The sequence below is a fragment of the Trachurus japonicus genome, chromosome 21 (genome assembly GCF_045865225.1).
Source record: "Trachurus japonicus isolate A0001 chromosome 21, Traja_1.0".
Taxonomy (NCBI): Eukaryota; Metazoa; Chordata; class Actinopteri; order Carangiformes; family Carangidae; genus Trachurus; species Trachurus japonicus.
The window spans coordinates 24,920,393-24,935,099 of NC_140927.1; the positions used below are offsets into that span (position 1 = coordinate 24,920,393).

General features: G+C 41.6%; 2 protein-coding genes across 2 annotated transcripts in view; one reads left to right on the forward strand and one right to left on the reverse strand.

The window, feature by feature from the left end:
* Nucleotides 1-199: 199 nt before the first annotated feature.
* hspbap1 (hspb associated protein 1) lies at nt 200-13,810 on the reverse strand. The gene is made up of 8 exons (XM_085765279.1): nt 13,612-13,810; nt 12,673-12,870; nt 10,953-11,137; nt 9,012-9,148; nt 6,917-7,088; nt 4,503-4,586; nt 3,934-4,044; nt 200-1,527 (listed from the first exon to the last, which is right to left on the reverse strand). The coding sequence occupies exons 1-8, from the start codon at nt 13,721-13,723 to the stop codon at nt 910-912; spliced, it is 1,617 nt and encodes a 538-aa protein (XP_085621405.1). The 5' UTR covers nt 13,724-13,810; the 3' UTR covers nt 200-909.
* Nucleotides 13,811-13,912: 102 nt separating this feature from the next.
* slc49a4 (solute carrier family 49 member 4) overlaps nt 13,913-14,707 on the forward strand; it is a 52,164-nt gene continuing 51,369 nt past the window's right edge. The window contains exon 1 of the mRNA XM_085765280.1: nt 13,913-14,322. Coding sequence (XP_085621406.1) covers nt 14,022-14,322 — 301 coding nt within the window. The 5' untranslated portion in view covers nt 13,913-14,021. The remainder of the gene's footprint in view (nt 14,323-14,707) is intronic.

Consider the following 14,707-nt stretch of genomic DNA (forward strand, 5'->3'; position numbering starts at 1 on the left):
TGTTCGTGACACCTTTCGTTTTCGTTTCTTTTCAGCTTTTCCCACTATGGGAAATCAAATATGTAAATGATGCTGCTGCCTATGAACGTCTGTAAATACATCGTTGTGATGCTGCAACTTCTTTTTTTTTTCTGTGCTGCTGGAAATTTTAAATGAAGATTAAAATGTGCGTCCTTGTTCTTTTTTTTTTATATACTATATTATTGTTTGTAAAAAACCTCTCACTGGTCATCTGTGTACGATACAATTGATGTCAGGGGAACAACAAAGGACAGGATGTGACATTTAGCAAATAAAAGATGAGTTTTATTACATCTGCAGATGCCCGCCTCCTCCTCTTCTGTGAAGTGCGACCTGGCGGCATGGCTTTATTCAAACAGACCCGTTTCATTCAGAGCTCCTCTCACAGGCTCTCATTAATCATCAAACCATTACGATCAGCGCTCTGCGACTGTTCAATGACAATTCTCATCGCTAAATGACAAGAGGGACATTATGCGGAGAACAAATGTTCACATCCCTGGAATATCATCTTGCATTGTTTGGCTCATTAGCATACTGAATTGATTTAAGTGGTCATTTTTCTTGCTCTGGAAGAACCAAACAGTATTAGTATGTGCAGGACAGCGAAACCAGGAAACGTTAGAGCCACTCGATGGCGTCACTCATCGCATTGCAATTAGTTTTGGTTGTGACATCTTGCATCCGGGGTTAATCTCAAGGGGGGGACCTTGACAGATGAGAGGAGAAAGAAAAGTAGGGTGAAACTCTGCGTTAATCTTCATCTCTCCTCTCTCGCAAAGCATAACCGGTTACTTTGAGGATGAATGGCTGCAGCAAAAGATCCCTAACTTTTTACAGCTCTGTGAGCTCCGGTGAGACTTGTATATTTTGTACGGCAGGCGAATATTAAAACTGAGATGGTGCAGTAGTCGGAGTCCTGTGATTCCCCGCGTGTCTTTCTAGTAGGAGCTCAGTCACTCGGGTGATGATATCAGGATGCACCAGGCAGTCTAACAAGTCATTAGTGGTTATTATTGCATGTCTGGATTCCTCATAATCCTCTAAAGAGTTCTCTGGTGTCTCATCTGCACGATCACATGCCCTACACTGGGTGAAGTCAAGGCCACATTCATGTTTCTCCTGCTGGAGTCTGACAGGAGGTGCAGCCTCGGTCCTCTGCGCTGTCTCCGAGCTGACAGTGCCGCCGTCCTCGAATGTGCCTGCGCCGTTCCTGGAGGATTTGAACTCCAGATCTTTCGGGGTCACCTCTGGTGTTTGTGGCGAGTCCTCTTGCTGACAGCGCACAGAGATGAGATGTGGCCCGAAGGGAACGCTAAAGGGCGCAGGATCCCTCATCGAATCACCCGCCTTCCTAATTTGTCCTCTGTGGTCCCGTTTAGCCGGACAGGTGTCCCCCGGGGCCCCGGTCGGTTTGCTGCGTCTGAGGGCCTTCTGTCTTTGAGCGCAAGCCTGAGCGGCCAGGTTCACGTACTGCATGTTCTCATTATGGGATGCTACTCCTTCCTGTAGTAACATAACACAGATCAAATGTGACACAGAGTATGAGCTGCCACCTTTCAACTTGATGTGCTGCTGTGCTACCGTTACATCCAAATGTCAAACTTACAAAGCCTCATTTGATTTGGAGGTTTGAATCTAACGTTAAGCTTTTTATGTTGGTTTTCTATCTTAGATGTATCAAGAACCTTTAAGAAGATGAGAGGAAAGGTGCACATCTATCACACTGAATGTCCAAAAAAGACCTGCAACATGTTTGTTTTCCTCACGTCTCCATCATCTCACGTCTGATTCATCTGGATGCATCACATGGAAAACTACAGTGGCCCAGATGGGTAGAAGGCAAAAGCCAAAAGATACATACAAAAGCATTAAAGTTGTGGATTTTGCATCTGTGTTGATGTGTTTTAAAATGTATAGCATATTATCTATACACCACATATACAGTAATATGATATAAAGCAATACCAATATATCTGACTCATTCCCCCACAGATTCACCCCATAATCAGATAAGTAAATGGGGTCAAAGTAACAGGTACACTACACACAGTTTTCTGTTTGTATCAGAGTAAGAAGCACATAAATATTCTACACACACGGGCATTGGACCTCACTTACTGGTTTATCACTAGCAACATTTTTATCTCACTGTAGCAGCTGGTTACTAAAATTTTTGGGCAAGCTTTTATTAATGTCTGTATTAATTATGTCTTGAATATTTATTATTTTGAAAAGACTTTATCTATTAAGTTTGTATTCATTTTCTAAATGTATGAGTTTTCTCTAACTTTGATTAAAGCAGAAGTAAGCGATCCGGTCGTTTTGGCTAACTTCTTGTCAGTCGATGGAGTTAGCAGTCCCCGCCCTCGTCCCTACGTCACCACATTCACGCGCATCCCTTGGCTGCACACACAGAGAGGACCGCCCCTTTATGCCGTTCTCTCTCCTCATTGGATAAAGGTTGTAGGATACAAGGAAAGTTTTCTCCTCGGCTTACAGCAGAGCAGAGTGACTGACAGACCCGTGTTTCAGACCAAACACTCTATAGAAGTGATTCCCGTCGGAAGATAGAACTATTTAAGACTTATATTAACACAAACATTCCGCTTACTTCTGCTTTAATATAATATTCAGATGTATCCTGCCTGATTTAAAGCTCCAGTATAAGTGCAACATATGTTGGATGTTAGTTTGGCAAAAAAAAAAAACTGCTTGTAAAATGAGTGTTTAAAGTTCAACCCCACTCTTTCTCTCTTTACAGTTACAGGAAGCGACCCTGGAGCTGTAGTCTCTCTCCCTAACATCTGTGATGTCTATACAGCAGCACATACTGTGACTACACAGTAAATGACCTCCTGCAGGTGGGATAAATATATCTCAGAGTGGTGGAGGCTGCCCGGCTGTGCTGACTGATACACAGGAAGGTGTGGGAGGTACAGTGCAGTGGTTGGTAATCTGTCACAGGCAGGTCACACATCATCTGTTAAACTGTATTTCACAGCAGTGATACACAATGAAGGGCCACTTATACCTGATGAAACAAGGTATAAGGAGAAAGTTTGGGGGTTTATTGAGCTGGTGAGCCCCTGGCATGTTGACTCACTATTATGTATCATGTTAAATCACTAATTCACTACTCTTTATATAAGATCCATGTAATTAGCCCATTTTGAAGGTTGAGTTATTGATAACCTGCATGAAAGGACTCTCAATGCTTGAATAATGTAAAATGTTCAAGTGGATTAAAGGAACTTTGTGTAAGATTTGCTATTGCAACAATGCAAGTAATTCTCTGCTTTAAATACGAGCTAGTCAGGCTGATGCTACAGTCAGGGCAGCTACAGCAGAAGTAACTTTTGCTCATGGGGCCAATCATAACCTATTGTACTGTAAATGTGATGAGGGCTGAAGCTGTTAGCACGACTGGTAAGTAAACAGCTGAGAAGCTCATGTTGGCTATGTCCTTTAATGAGGATACTGATTTTTTTTTTTGCAGTATTTCAAAGTGAAGCACATGATAAAGGTTTTCACACAAGCTAAACATAAACCTGATTAACTAAATTTGGTACGTTTTGTTTTTAACCAGTGATAAAATTTGGTCAAACATTCATTTGAACCACAATTTTGAACTATTATTATTAGTATTATTATTATGAATAGGAGTTTGCGTCATCGTGATGTCAGTTTAACACTGATACTATTCTCAGGCCTGATACAGACCACTGCTGGATTGTGCAATGACCAGATAAGAAAAAAAAAAAAAAGAATTCCTGAGCTGGAAATGGTGAAACTGCTAATCTTTAACAAAAGCGTGAGACTCTGTTTGTTTTCACTTCTTAGCAACACCAGTACAAGGCAAGAAGCAGTAATTAGGGAGGATATTGATTGGAGGAAGTATTTATTCGCTACCTCAGTGGGATTGAGCCAGTCGTCAGTGTTGTCGTCACTTGGGGCACTTTTAATAGCGCTCACAACAGCCTTGGTCACAGCTTCGCTAACTCTTGCCACATCATCCGCTTCCTGTGCAGGAACAGAGAAGCCAAGCAACACACAAGTATGAGCACCGCATATCAAGATAATTACACAGAATCGCAAAGACGTGGTCTCGGAAGATGCTGCAGGCAGTTTGTTGTGTCTGTGACCTTGCAGAAAAAAGGTGCAGAGGGACCCGCTGGTTGAATAAACATTTGTCTGGCAGCGGGGAGCCTTTTTCATGCGGCACACACGCTCCTTGCTGTCCACATACACTCATCATAATGACAGGGAATCTTTTACTGCCAGACCTGTTCATTACTCAAAGCCGAGAGGGGCCTTCATCTGAGTGCAGGGGCTCTTTGGGGTGAGAACGAGGGGAGACAACGTGCCTCAAATTTATTTGAGATCCAAAAGTCATTGAGCGTCTTTTTTATTTTTTATTTTTTTATGGTTTGCAGTTGAAAAGTTCAGGATGAGGGAAGAGATGAAATTGGGCTACTTACCAGCTCGATCCAAGAGTTGATGCTGACAGTGATGGGATCCACTGACTCCACATAATGCCACCAGTGTCTGGGAACATAAAGGACCTGAACACAGAAGATAAAATATCATTAGAAGCTCAAATGGATAAACACTTTGGAGACATCACCCACCCACTCCCTTTTGTTTTTTCTCTTGTGATAAATATTACGTCAATACATAACTATACTTATTAGCCACTAGATGGCAGCATGCACCTCTTCCCACCCTGACTGTCAGCGGTTCACTCACTCAAGTGACTCTATTAAAATGGGCCAGCCTTATTGATTCCCTGCCTCCTCAGCAGTCCTGATTCATCCAGGGCCTGTGGTCTGACAAGACAAGAGGGATGATCTGTCCTTTCATTTGATTTGCAGAGGTGGAGCCATCTTGCAGGAGATTGCTGTAGATGCCATAACTATCCACTCTATGTCAACAGCTGTATTTTCATGTTGACAAAAACCTAAGCACAAAAGTCCACTTGTAGCTTCTTCAACTGTTTATAAATGCAAGATTGGGCCGTACCATTGACTGGAGGAGTTCACCATCATTGATCTGTGGGCCATGGCCATCCCCAGAAGGACCGTCGTGTCATTGTATAACTATAGGACCAATTTAAGGTCATGTGATAACATCTGAGCCTGATTCATTTGCCAAGACTGCGAGGTGAGTGTCGATAGCTGTGCAAGCCAGGAAACTGACCTTCCTTCCTTCCTTCCTTCTTTCCTCATGATTAGATGGTATCACCATATACAGGCCAAAGGTGAAGCCCAGAGGTTAAGGAATAAGCATTCGGGCTCAACGGAACTTAAAAAAGTCGAAACTGGTAATAAGTAGAGTTATGGCATTTCACTTTGTCTTTGCATGAAACAGAATATGCACAACTAGCCTGTGATGTCATCAATGGTGACCCTGGTCTACACACTGCTCCACCATCAACTTCCGCAGTTACTTGATAGCCGATAGGAAGATATTTGATATATTGCAGGAGCTCCAGCACGAGCAGACAGTGAAAACAGACAGATGGCTAATTACTCTGACACCATTGTGGAGCTTGAAAGACAATGCAGCCGGAATCTGAAACAAGGCAAAGTAGAAGAAATACTCCCAGGACTTCTACAGTGACTCAGAGATGAAGATAAAAAAACTATTTCAAACGTGGTCTCTGAAAATTAGGGCAGCTTCAGACTCTGAACTCCCCCACTTATAAAAGCAAAGCAGAATATAGGAGCCTGACTGATTTGCTGGATGATTTACAGGCCCTGACGTGATCCTGTAACGTCTCTGCTGGACAAGCCATCAAGAGTGATGACGAAGCTGACTTTAATGTAGCTTAACCTTCCACTTTCTCTGATATAAAAACTCCATTCTGCTGAAGGTGAAACCCTATAACTGAGCCGGCTGGGATTTAATTGGAACACAAGTCACGACCGTTGCCTTGCTTCACACTTTTATGGAGGACACCACGACAAATAAATCTCAGTGTTGAGTCTACTTTTACATGTTCGGAGCTTAAGGACCCATAAAGCTGTATTTTACGGTTATTGCTTCTGTGTCACGAGCAGTTCATCATATAAATGTAGAGCTACAGTATTGCATAACACCAGACCTCAGTAAATCACTCTTGGTAGGTTTCCAATGCCTGAAAGAAAAACATTCATTAATGAAGATGTGTTAAATGTAATTTTGTTCAATATTTGATACAAAATGAAAACATGTTTTGTCTTAGAGGTGTAACCCCACTGGTGTTATACATGACCCACAGCTCACAGTTCAATACAGCTGCAAAATGTTTGACTGAAGATAAACAATGGAAGACTTGCTTTTCATTCAGGAGGTGCATAAAACTATACTTACTTGCTCACACACTAAAATATATTTTTTAGTGTACAAAATGCCAGAAAATCTTAACTATGTGAATTTATGTTTATGTTAGGCAATATCTTATAAGACTTTAGGAAAACTTTCATTTGACATTTTCACTTTGAAAAAATTGATGTAAACATTCATCATCACTGTGTGAATGTAAACATAGATAAATACTAATAGTTTCTTATTATTTAAAAAGGTGTAATGCCTAGGAGGGTGATTTATTCACCATGTGTAAACAATAAGACTGGAATAAATATCTCAATTTTATTTTAATGACATTGCTCTTATTTGTCATCAAATGGAAATTACCATCTTGAAGAAAGCAGATTTTTATATTTCCATGTTGATTTAAAGAAATCAACAGGTCTATAACATCAGTAAGAGATTAGTCTTAATTTAATTGCATCCCCTGACATTCAGCATAAATTAAAACATGTTTCCGTTTTGCTAAATTTAACCAAATTTAGCCAATAATATGGTTTTTGTGATGCTTTTAGTTGAGAAATCGTATGTGCAGATGTCCCACCTGTCCTGGCTGCAGAGTGACCGTGTGGACTTTGGCTCTCTGGAAGTCAGGAAACCTCCTCAGGTCTGGATGGAGCACATCCACCTGGCTGAAGACACTGGACTCCTCGTACGGGATCCTGGTCGGGTAGAGTTTAGACGTGTCCTCTGGGGGAAAGAGGTGCCAGCGTTTCCTACAAAGAAGAATAATGACAGGACTTCAGACTAAAGAGCAGGCAAAGGCTGGTGTTTAGTAATCAATTCAACTGTTTGGTCAGACACTGAGGTGAACAAGTCAGCCATAAATTTAGGATGAATGGGCTGTGCCAAGAATACAGCTTTCCAATTCTGCAAACAAAACTTTTATTGCACTCTGATGGAGCCTGGTAAATACTGGACAGTATATAAACAGCTTCAGCTGTGATGGGCTCAAATGATACATCACAAAATATAGGAATCATAGAGAGAGGAAGCAATGTTGTTATTATGAATAACTCGAATGCATTAAAGGCATCATATATTCGTTTATAACTGTCTACTACAGTGGACGATCAATAACAACAAGAATAAAATTGTTTCGTTTTTTTCTTGGCACAGTCCAAGAGGCATTTTTAATCAATTTCAAGATGTATTATGTCATTCTGTGAGATCATAAAAACTGCCAAGGCCAATGAAAATTAATCAGTATAAGAGAATCCAGTTCTCTCTGACCTGACAGTCACATCACACTGAGTCTGAATAGTTTGGTTGTTTTGTAAAAACAAAACTGCCATAGTTGTTATTGTTTTTCCTGCAAATGTCATGGAATCAATCAGCACTGTTGTGTTTTCATGGATCAGGAGTGTCAAAGAACTGCTCCAGCTAAATTTCATTCCCCTCTGAGATCAATACCGAATAAAAGAATCTGAGACTCAATTACAAGGGGTGAGATAAAACTGTTGCTCCCTGGAAGAACGGTGCAGTGAGATAAGATACACAAAGACCTTTCCTCTTTTTGTTTATTGACTCACACTGCCCCATATACCATCTCTCCCTCTATCTCCATTTCCCTACTGCTGTGGTGAGCTCGGCGACAAATGAAGTCTCTTCCAGGGGGCAGAGGACAGATCACACTCTGTGTCAGCAGTTACACTACCCTACATACTTTAGTGTTGCTGAACAGCTAGGTGGTTAACAGGCATAGAAACACCTCCACTGGTGTGGTTGTATGGAGTCCTGAACCCTCTTTTGGCTCAGTTACAACTCCTCCCTTATTAGATGCAGAGAGCCTTTATCACAGGTATGAGAGCCGTGTTGGTTTGTCGTCTCTGCCTCTCAGTGGGGAGACACCCAACAGCCACAGAGTGAGACGGACTCAACAAGACCTCTGAATGTTTCCCGTCGTATCAGGAACCAAGATATTAGCAGCAGATCCTTTAAATTCTGGGAATACCAGTGCTGTTAAAGGGATAGTTCAACATTGTGGCAAATTGGCCCATTGCCATAATCCCTATAGTGTTAGGAGTAGGTTCGATACCTTTAATTGTCGGTGCAAGCTATTTTTAGAACAGCGGAGCAGAGCTGTGAGCTGCTCAGAGCTACGCTACAGAGGATAATGGGATTTCTTGGTTTCCCTCATCAAACTCATCAAATACACAATCCAACAACTCCAAAACGCTCTGGTGGACAAGTTGTGACCTGCACATTCACCACGCTATGAGATAATAACACAACGTTACGAGACAGAGTTGTTTTTGAGGCAAATGCAGAGACTGCTTGCTGAAAAACTGATGAAAAAATTAGCCTCCATAGCGTAGCTCTGAGCAGCTCGCTGCTCTGCTCCACCGTTCTAAAAATAACTATCCCTTAGGGGTTGCAATCACATCCACATGAATAATGGGACTCACACTGAACATCACACTGCCTCCTCTGACTGGCTGTCTTCCCAGAGTGCATCTCTTCCCTGGTTAAAGGGATTACATCATCTCGCTGTCCATCAGACCAGGGCAGGCCACTTTACTGCATTGCTCCATGGTCTGGGTGTGACCCTAACATTATATGTTGTAGAAAATAGAACCAGCCAAAACATTTATAATCTGGCTACTTTGGTACATTAAAAGCAGCAAATTCCTTCTCACCGTCCTTGCACCTGCAGTACCAGGTTACAGCCATAAGCGTCCAGGTGGCACGGTGTGTTGGCGCCCTCTGTGCCGATCCATAGCGTGCTCTCTCTCCCATTACGTCCCTCAAAACCAAAGTCGGACCACTTTACATCCTGCAACGCACACACCACATAGAAACGACAGTCGTCAATCATAAGTAATGAGAAAACATCAACAACTGATTTTTAAATTACATGACAGGAGTTTTTTTTTTGTTTATGACAAAGACATCACACGGGGTCATGACTCAAATTTTCACAATTGTCACAACACATGAGCTCACAGATGTAACCCCACCTCATCAGCTGTTTTGACAGGACCTATTAAAGGTGACCAATGGAGGTTTATGTGCAGAGAATCCAACAGGCAATATTTGTCATCTTTCAAAAAAAAACAAGAAAGAAAAAAAAACCTAACCTGTCAATCAAGTCTTGTCAAAGCACAAAGGTCCAGCAATCACACCAATATCCCAAATAATGAAGTCATTACCATGTACGCAGACAGCTGTAAATGACAGCTTGGTCAATCTAGCCTTCAGGCAGCTTTTTCCCCGCCACCATTTATCCTGTAAAAGGTCCACGTCTGGCTGTCTCAAAGGCATGAATGTCAGCAGGTAATAATTGCAGGTGGATGCCCAATAAAAATTTATCACTGAGATAAAATGAAGCGAATGTGTGGCAGTAGCTCGAGAACGGATGGCACTTTTATGCCTTTACTTACCGGAGGACAAGAATAGCAGCTAATAATAAAGTCGTTGGAGGGAAAGCTTAACATTTTAATTGAAAATGTCAAAACAACACTGAATATTCTGAGAGAAAAAAAGACACTATTTTGGCCCCTTCATTTTTTCCCACTTAATTTTTTATGTGTTGATAAGTGGAAGCTGTTGCAACTAGATTAGAAGGGAATAATGTGACTAATATTTTTTTAAATTAAGGTTGAACAACTTTTAATTGCGTTTATTTGTCATCTTAAATAAAATTTGGTATTCAAGTCATGAATAACCAGCTCCACCAGGACACTAATGTGTTTATTCATTCTGAGAACACAAACAATTAAAATGTTGACACACATGGACATATTTATGTAATTAAAGCAATGATTAAAAAAAGAGTTTAGGGTGACCCTGGATTCTCTTTCATTTGTTTCAATTTGTCAGAATATCTGAATCTAGTCAGATGAAGTCATTCCTTATTTAAAATGTAGACCTATTATTAAAAATTAAATTATCTAAGCATGACTGTCATGCTTGAAAGGCTTTCAAAGCGCGCAGCCCTACACCAAGGCCAATGTCAAACATTACACACCTTATTTCAGACAGAATTCAAATTCAATTCAAATTCGGGCTTAATGACCCAACTCTGCTCCAAAATTTAATGAGTTCTTCCCCGGCCAATGCCCCGTCCCTCCACCAACGTGCACAGCCACCAGTCCCTGTGTACTTTTTTTTGTTCTGCTGCCTTCTTCATTGTTATTCATGCTCTCTTTATTCAGGTTGAGGGGAATCTTAATGCTATTTTAGATAAGGGTGTGCTTCCAATAAAGGCTCTTTCCTACATCAACACAATACCCTCATACACAAAGCAAGTTTAAAAAAAGAAATGGTTGACATAGTTTGACTTGGACTGACTTAACAAGCCCTCACAGGCAACACCGCTGGGATGAATTTATCCTTTCCTAACACCAGAGACCTTGTTGTCATAAAGAATGTGCTACTGTAAGCTGACCACATGCCAGAAACAGGCCTAAATTGTCAAAACTCAAAAAAACCTAGAGCTTTCAAAGAATGTGTAATAGGCAGCTTGAAGTCCAAGTACAGCACAGACCAAAACACACAAGGAGTAGCTCCACTAAAGGCAAAGTGTCTCACAGATGTCCTGTAAAAGGTTGTACATGTATGTGCAGCAATCTGATTACCTCAAACATGGAAGGCTGATCTTGAAACACCTTGGCGATGTATTTGTAGTCTGCATAAGCCCAATACTCTGAGGAGGAGAATTCAGAAAAAGGCCCAACATCTGTCCCAGACTGGCCCTGGGTCCAGCTGAGGAAGTGTGCCAGGTTGGCCTCCACATAGGAACACTGGGTTTCAAACAGAGGTGCTATAGCAACGGGAGAAAATGGGAAGAAATAATAATCACTGGGAAATCATAATAAACTTTCAGTACAATAAGCTTTATCTACACTAAAATAAACACAATTTATTTACCAGAATCACTTCATCATGCGTCGTCACAGAGGCATGAAATTTTGTTTTACTCACTTTTATGAGAAAAATAAATCACAGCTGCAGTGATTTATTTTTTGCTTTTGTTTTAGTAAACAATGTGTGTTGATGGCTGAGTGATGACACTTATAATGAGTGATGCCTGCCTGTCAGCTGTTGCAGCCGAAAAAGATGATTTAGAAATCTAATTAGCTAGCTTTTATTAGAGGACACGCTCACTGTTATTTATCACAGGGGGACTCATTATTGTGGCTGTTTTGGAGTCGCACTGAGGGCAAAACACACCAGATGCTCAAAGCAAGGCAAAAAAATCCTAATTGCTTTGTATTTTGCTCATGTGACATTTCAAATCTGAACATTAAAAACAGACTTTTAATAAGGTTCTGCAAACTACACTCTATTCTGTAAATCATCTCCTGTCAGAGTGTGAACCACATAAGCCTGAAGACAATTATTATGTGATCACTGAAAAACTGGGTAAGTATTTTGTGGTGCCCTTGAGCAAGGGCTTAACCACTAACTGCTCTATCTGGGCTGCTCAGTGGCAGCAGGTCAGACTGTGGTGGTTGTACTGGGCAGCTTCCAGGTGTGAATGTGTATAATTACATGGTGATCAGGGCACTGCTGTAAAAGAGTTTGGCTCTCTGAGAAACTGAAAGTGCGGAGGACAGTTTGGTTAAAGAAAACCACTGCTAAATTTGTCTTTAAAACACATGTTTTCAATTATAGCTTCCAAAATTGTTGGGACACTTGTAAACAGTGACTAGAATTACCACCTCATAGTTGTATGTATCTGCAAAGCAGTCGGGCTGCAGGAAATACAGTCAATAGAGTAAATTGCCTCTTCTGTTCCTGAGTTATAGTGTTCAATGGCCAGCAGTGTTTTTACAAAAACATCATGACATAGTGAAGTTGACCCTTTACTACATATGTTATCCAATCAGACATTTGTGTTAAATTGTTTCATAATTGGCAGATGAAGTCATGACTTTGGGCCAAAAACATGTTTGTGAACCAAATTCTAATCAGATAATCAGTGAGTCCAAGTGCCAAATCTGCAGAAATTCATTCCAGATGTCCTTGAGATATTGTGGTCATGAGATAGAGATGGTCTGACCGTCAGACATCCCAAAAATAATGGGAAGGTTTTTATGCATCCTATGACTTTGCATTCTTTCACTGTTTTCTTATTGTATAGTGTGATAATTTTCTTATATCTATACAGTATCTATCTTACACCTAGCAATATCAAATCAACTTGAGCATATTAAGAGCAGTTGGGTAGCCTGTGTTGAATCTTTTGGGGACACACAAGTCTTATTTTATTCTGCATGTTCAATCCACGTGATTAATTACACGGGAAATCACTTCAACCCAAATCTGTCGAGATCAATTTTCGGTACAGCTTACTGTTTGCCCCTTCTTTTCTCCCGAGCCTGAACCGGATCCGTTTGTCGCCGAGACAGGCAGACAGGTGTTCTGCAGTCCAGTTGAGAACAGGCCAGTCACAGGTCATGTTCATGAAGACCACTGGCTGCTGCAGGTGATCCAGAATCCTCTGGGTCTCCTCCGCAGTAAAAGGTTTAATGGGGTTGGCAGCCATGGCACCTAGGACACAGAGGATGCATGGAATTTCATTTGTGATGTTATATTATCATCCCCATTCAGATGAGCACAAATTGATAACTCAATGGATCCAGGTGACAAAGTTCCTCCCTCTCATCTTAAAAGTTTGTTTTTATTTGTGTTTCCAGTATGTCCCAAGCATGTTTTTATCCCAATCATTTCCTCACTCAAAATTCACATTACTCATTCACATCCTGTCACGTCAATGGGTCTTTATCACAGTTAAACAGATATCATTTATGCACGTCCCAAACCACAGGATAGCATTATGTATCGCCTTCATCTGCATTTGGATTAAGCTAAATAGCTATGAAAACGACACTTTAGCTTATCAAAAATCATTGTTAGTTGCTAAGTTTACTTTCTTTAACACACTCGCATAACTTAGCTGGTATTTTAGTAACGTTAGCTCTTTGTCCTTAAAAAGCAACATGTAGCTAACTTTTCTCACCTTAGCTCGTTAGCACTACATTATAAAGCAATGATGATGTAATTACACACTGAGATAAAGTGGCTGACTATCTTTAGGGAAGGGAGCAGCTTGGTTTCATCGTTTTGAGTGAGCAGCTACACTTATCACATATGCCCGACAAAAAGAGTCAACTCCGTTCAAAACAGTGAGACGATGCTATCAGCTAGCCTTTGTTTGTGAAGAGATATCCCAAGAAAGCTAACACGGCTTCGCGGAAATAGAAGGGAGAAAAAAATACACAGGGGACTCACCTTGCTCTACACGTGTAGCTGGGGGTACAGACGGAAGTAAACAAAGCTCACATGACCGCGGTGTACGGTTTCTGTTTACATCTGGGGCGCTTTCACTGTGAAGCTGCTCCATTTGGGCTCCGCGACCGCTGCAGCAGCCTCACTCAAGCTAATGCTCCAGACGAGCCAAGATGGCGGCCCCAGTGGCGACAGTTTCAACGTTCCGAACAGTTTCCGTTTGGACATGCGCAGTAAAGTTAAAATGACAGAAAGGGGGGAGCTAACGGCTGTTTTTGTTTTGTGTGGTGCTTGGTTGGTTGACTGACTTGAAGCCCCCGGCGAAGAGAAGAGGCGTCCGTTTCCCGTTCGCACACATTTAACGTTAAAATTGTTTTTTTTTTAAACTGAACGGACAAGAAAAGCAGCGACTAATGGGTGCCGGTTCGAGCACCACCGAGGCGGAACGGGAGCCTCTTCTCGCCCCTTCCCCTCATCCCGAAGCAAACATTCAGCCAGTAAACAGCAGAGTGTATGGAAGAAGATGGCTGGTGCTGACACTGTTCTCCCTGCTGGCCTTGATGCAGGGGATGGTGTGGAACTTCTGGGGTCCCATCCAGAACTCGGCCGTTCACGCTTTCGGATTCACCAAGTCTGACATCGCGGTTCTGGTGCTGTGGGGCCCGGTGGGTTTCGTCCCATGGCTGCTGTTCATGTGGTTGATGGATAAAAAAGGTGAGCTGAGCTGAGTTGAGCTGTAATCTGACTGACTGGTACACTGTGTCCTATCTTTCACATGGTTGCTTTTCCTGACCTACTGTCGTTTTTGACCCCCTGCCCCTCTGTTGTTATCACCCTCATGTCTTTAGATAACACTTGACATGTTGATCTTTCTGTTTTATCACTGAGAAGACTGATGCAGTTACATGTTATGAGTCCTACACTGAACAGGCTTCTCTGGATGTTATCCAGTATTGTGGTATCCCTCTGTGTGGAAAAACTCCAAGGCACTCTCACTCTCTCTATTGTTATTTTATCTGGCATTGTCACAGTGACATATTAAAGTTATTTTTAATATGTCATTGTGACAATGCCAGATAAATAAAGGCATTTTATTGAT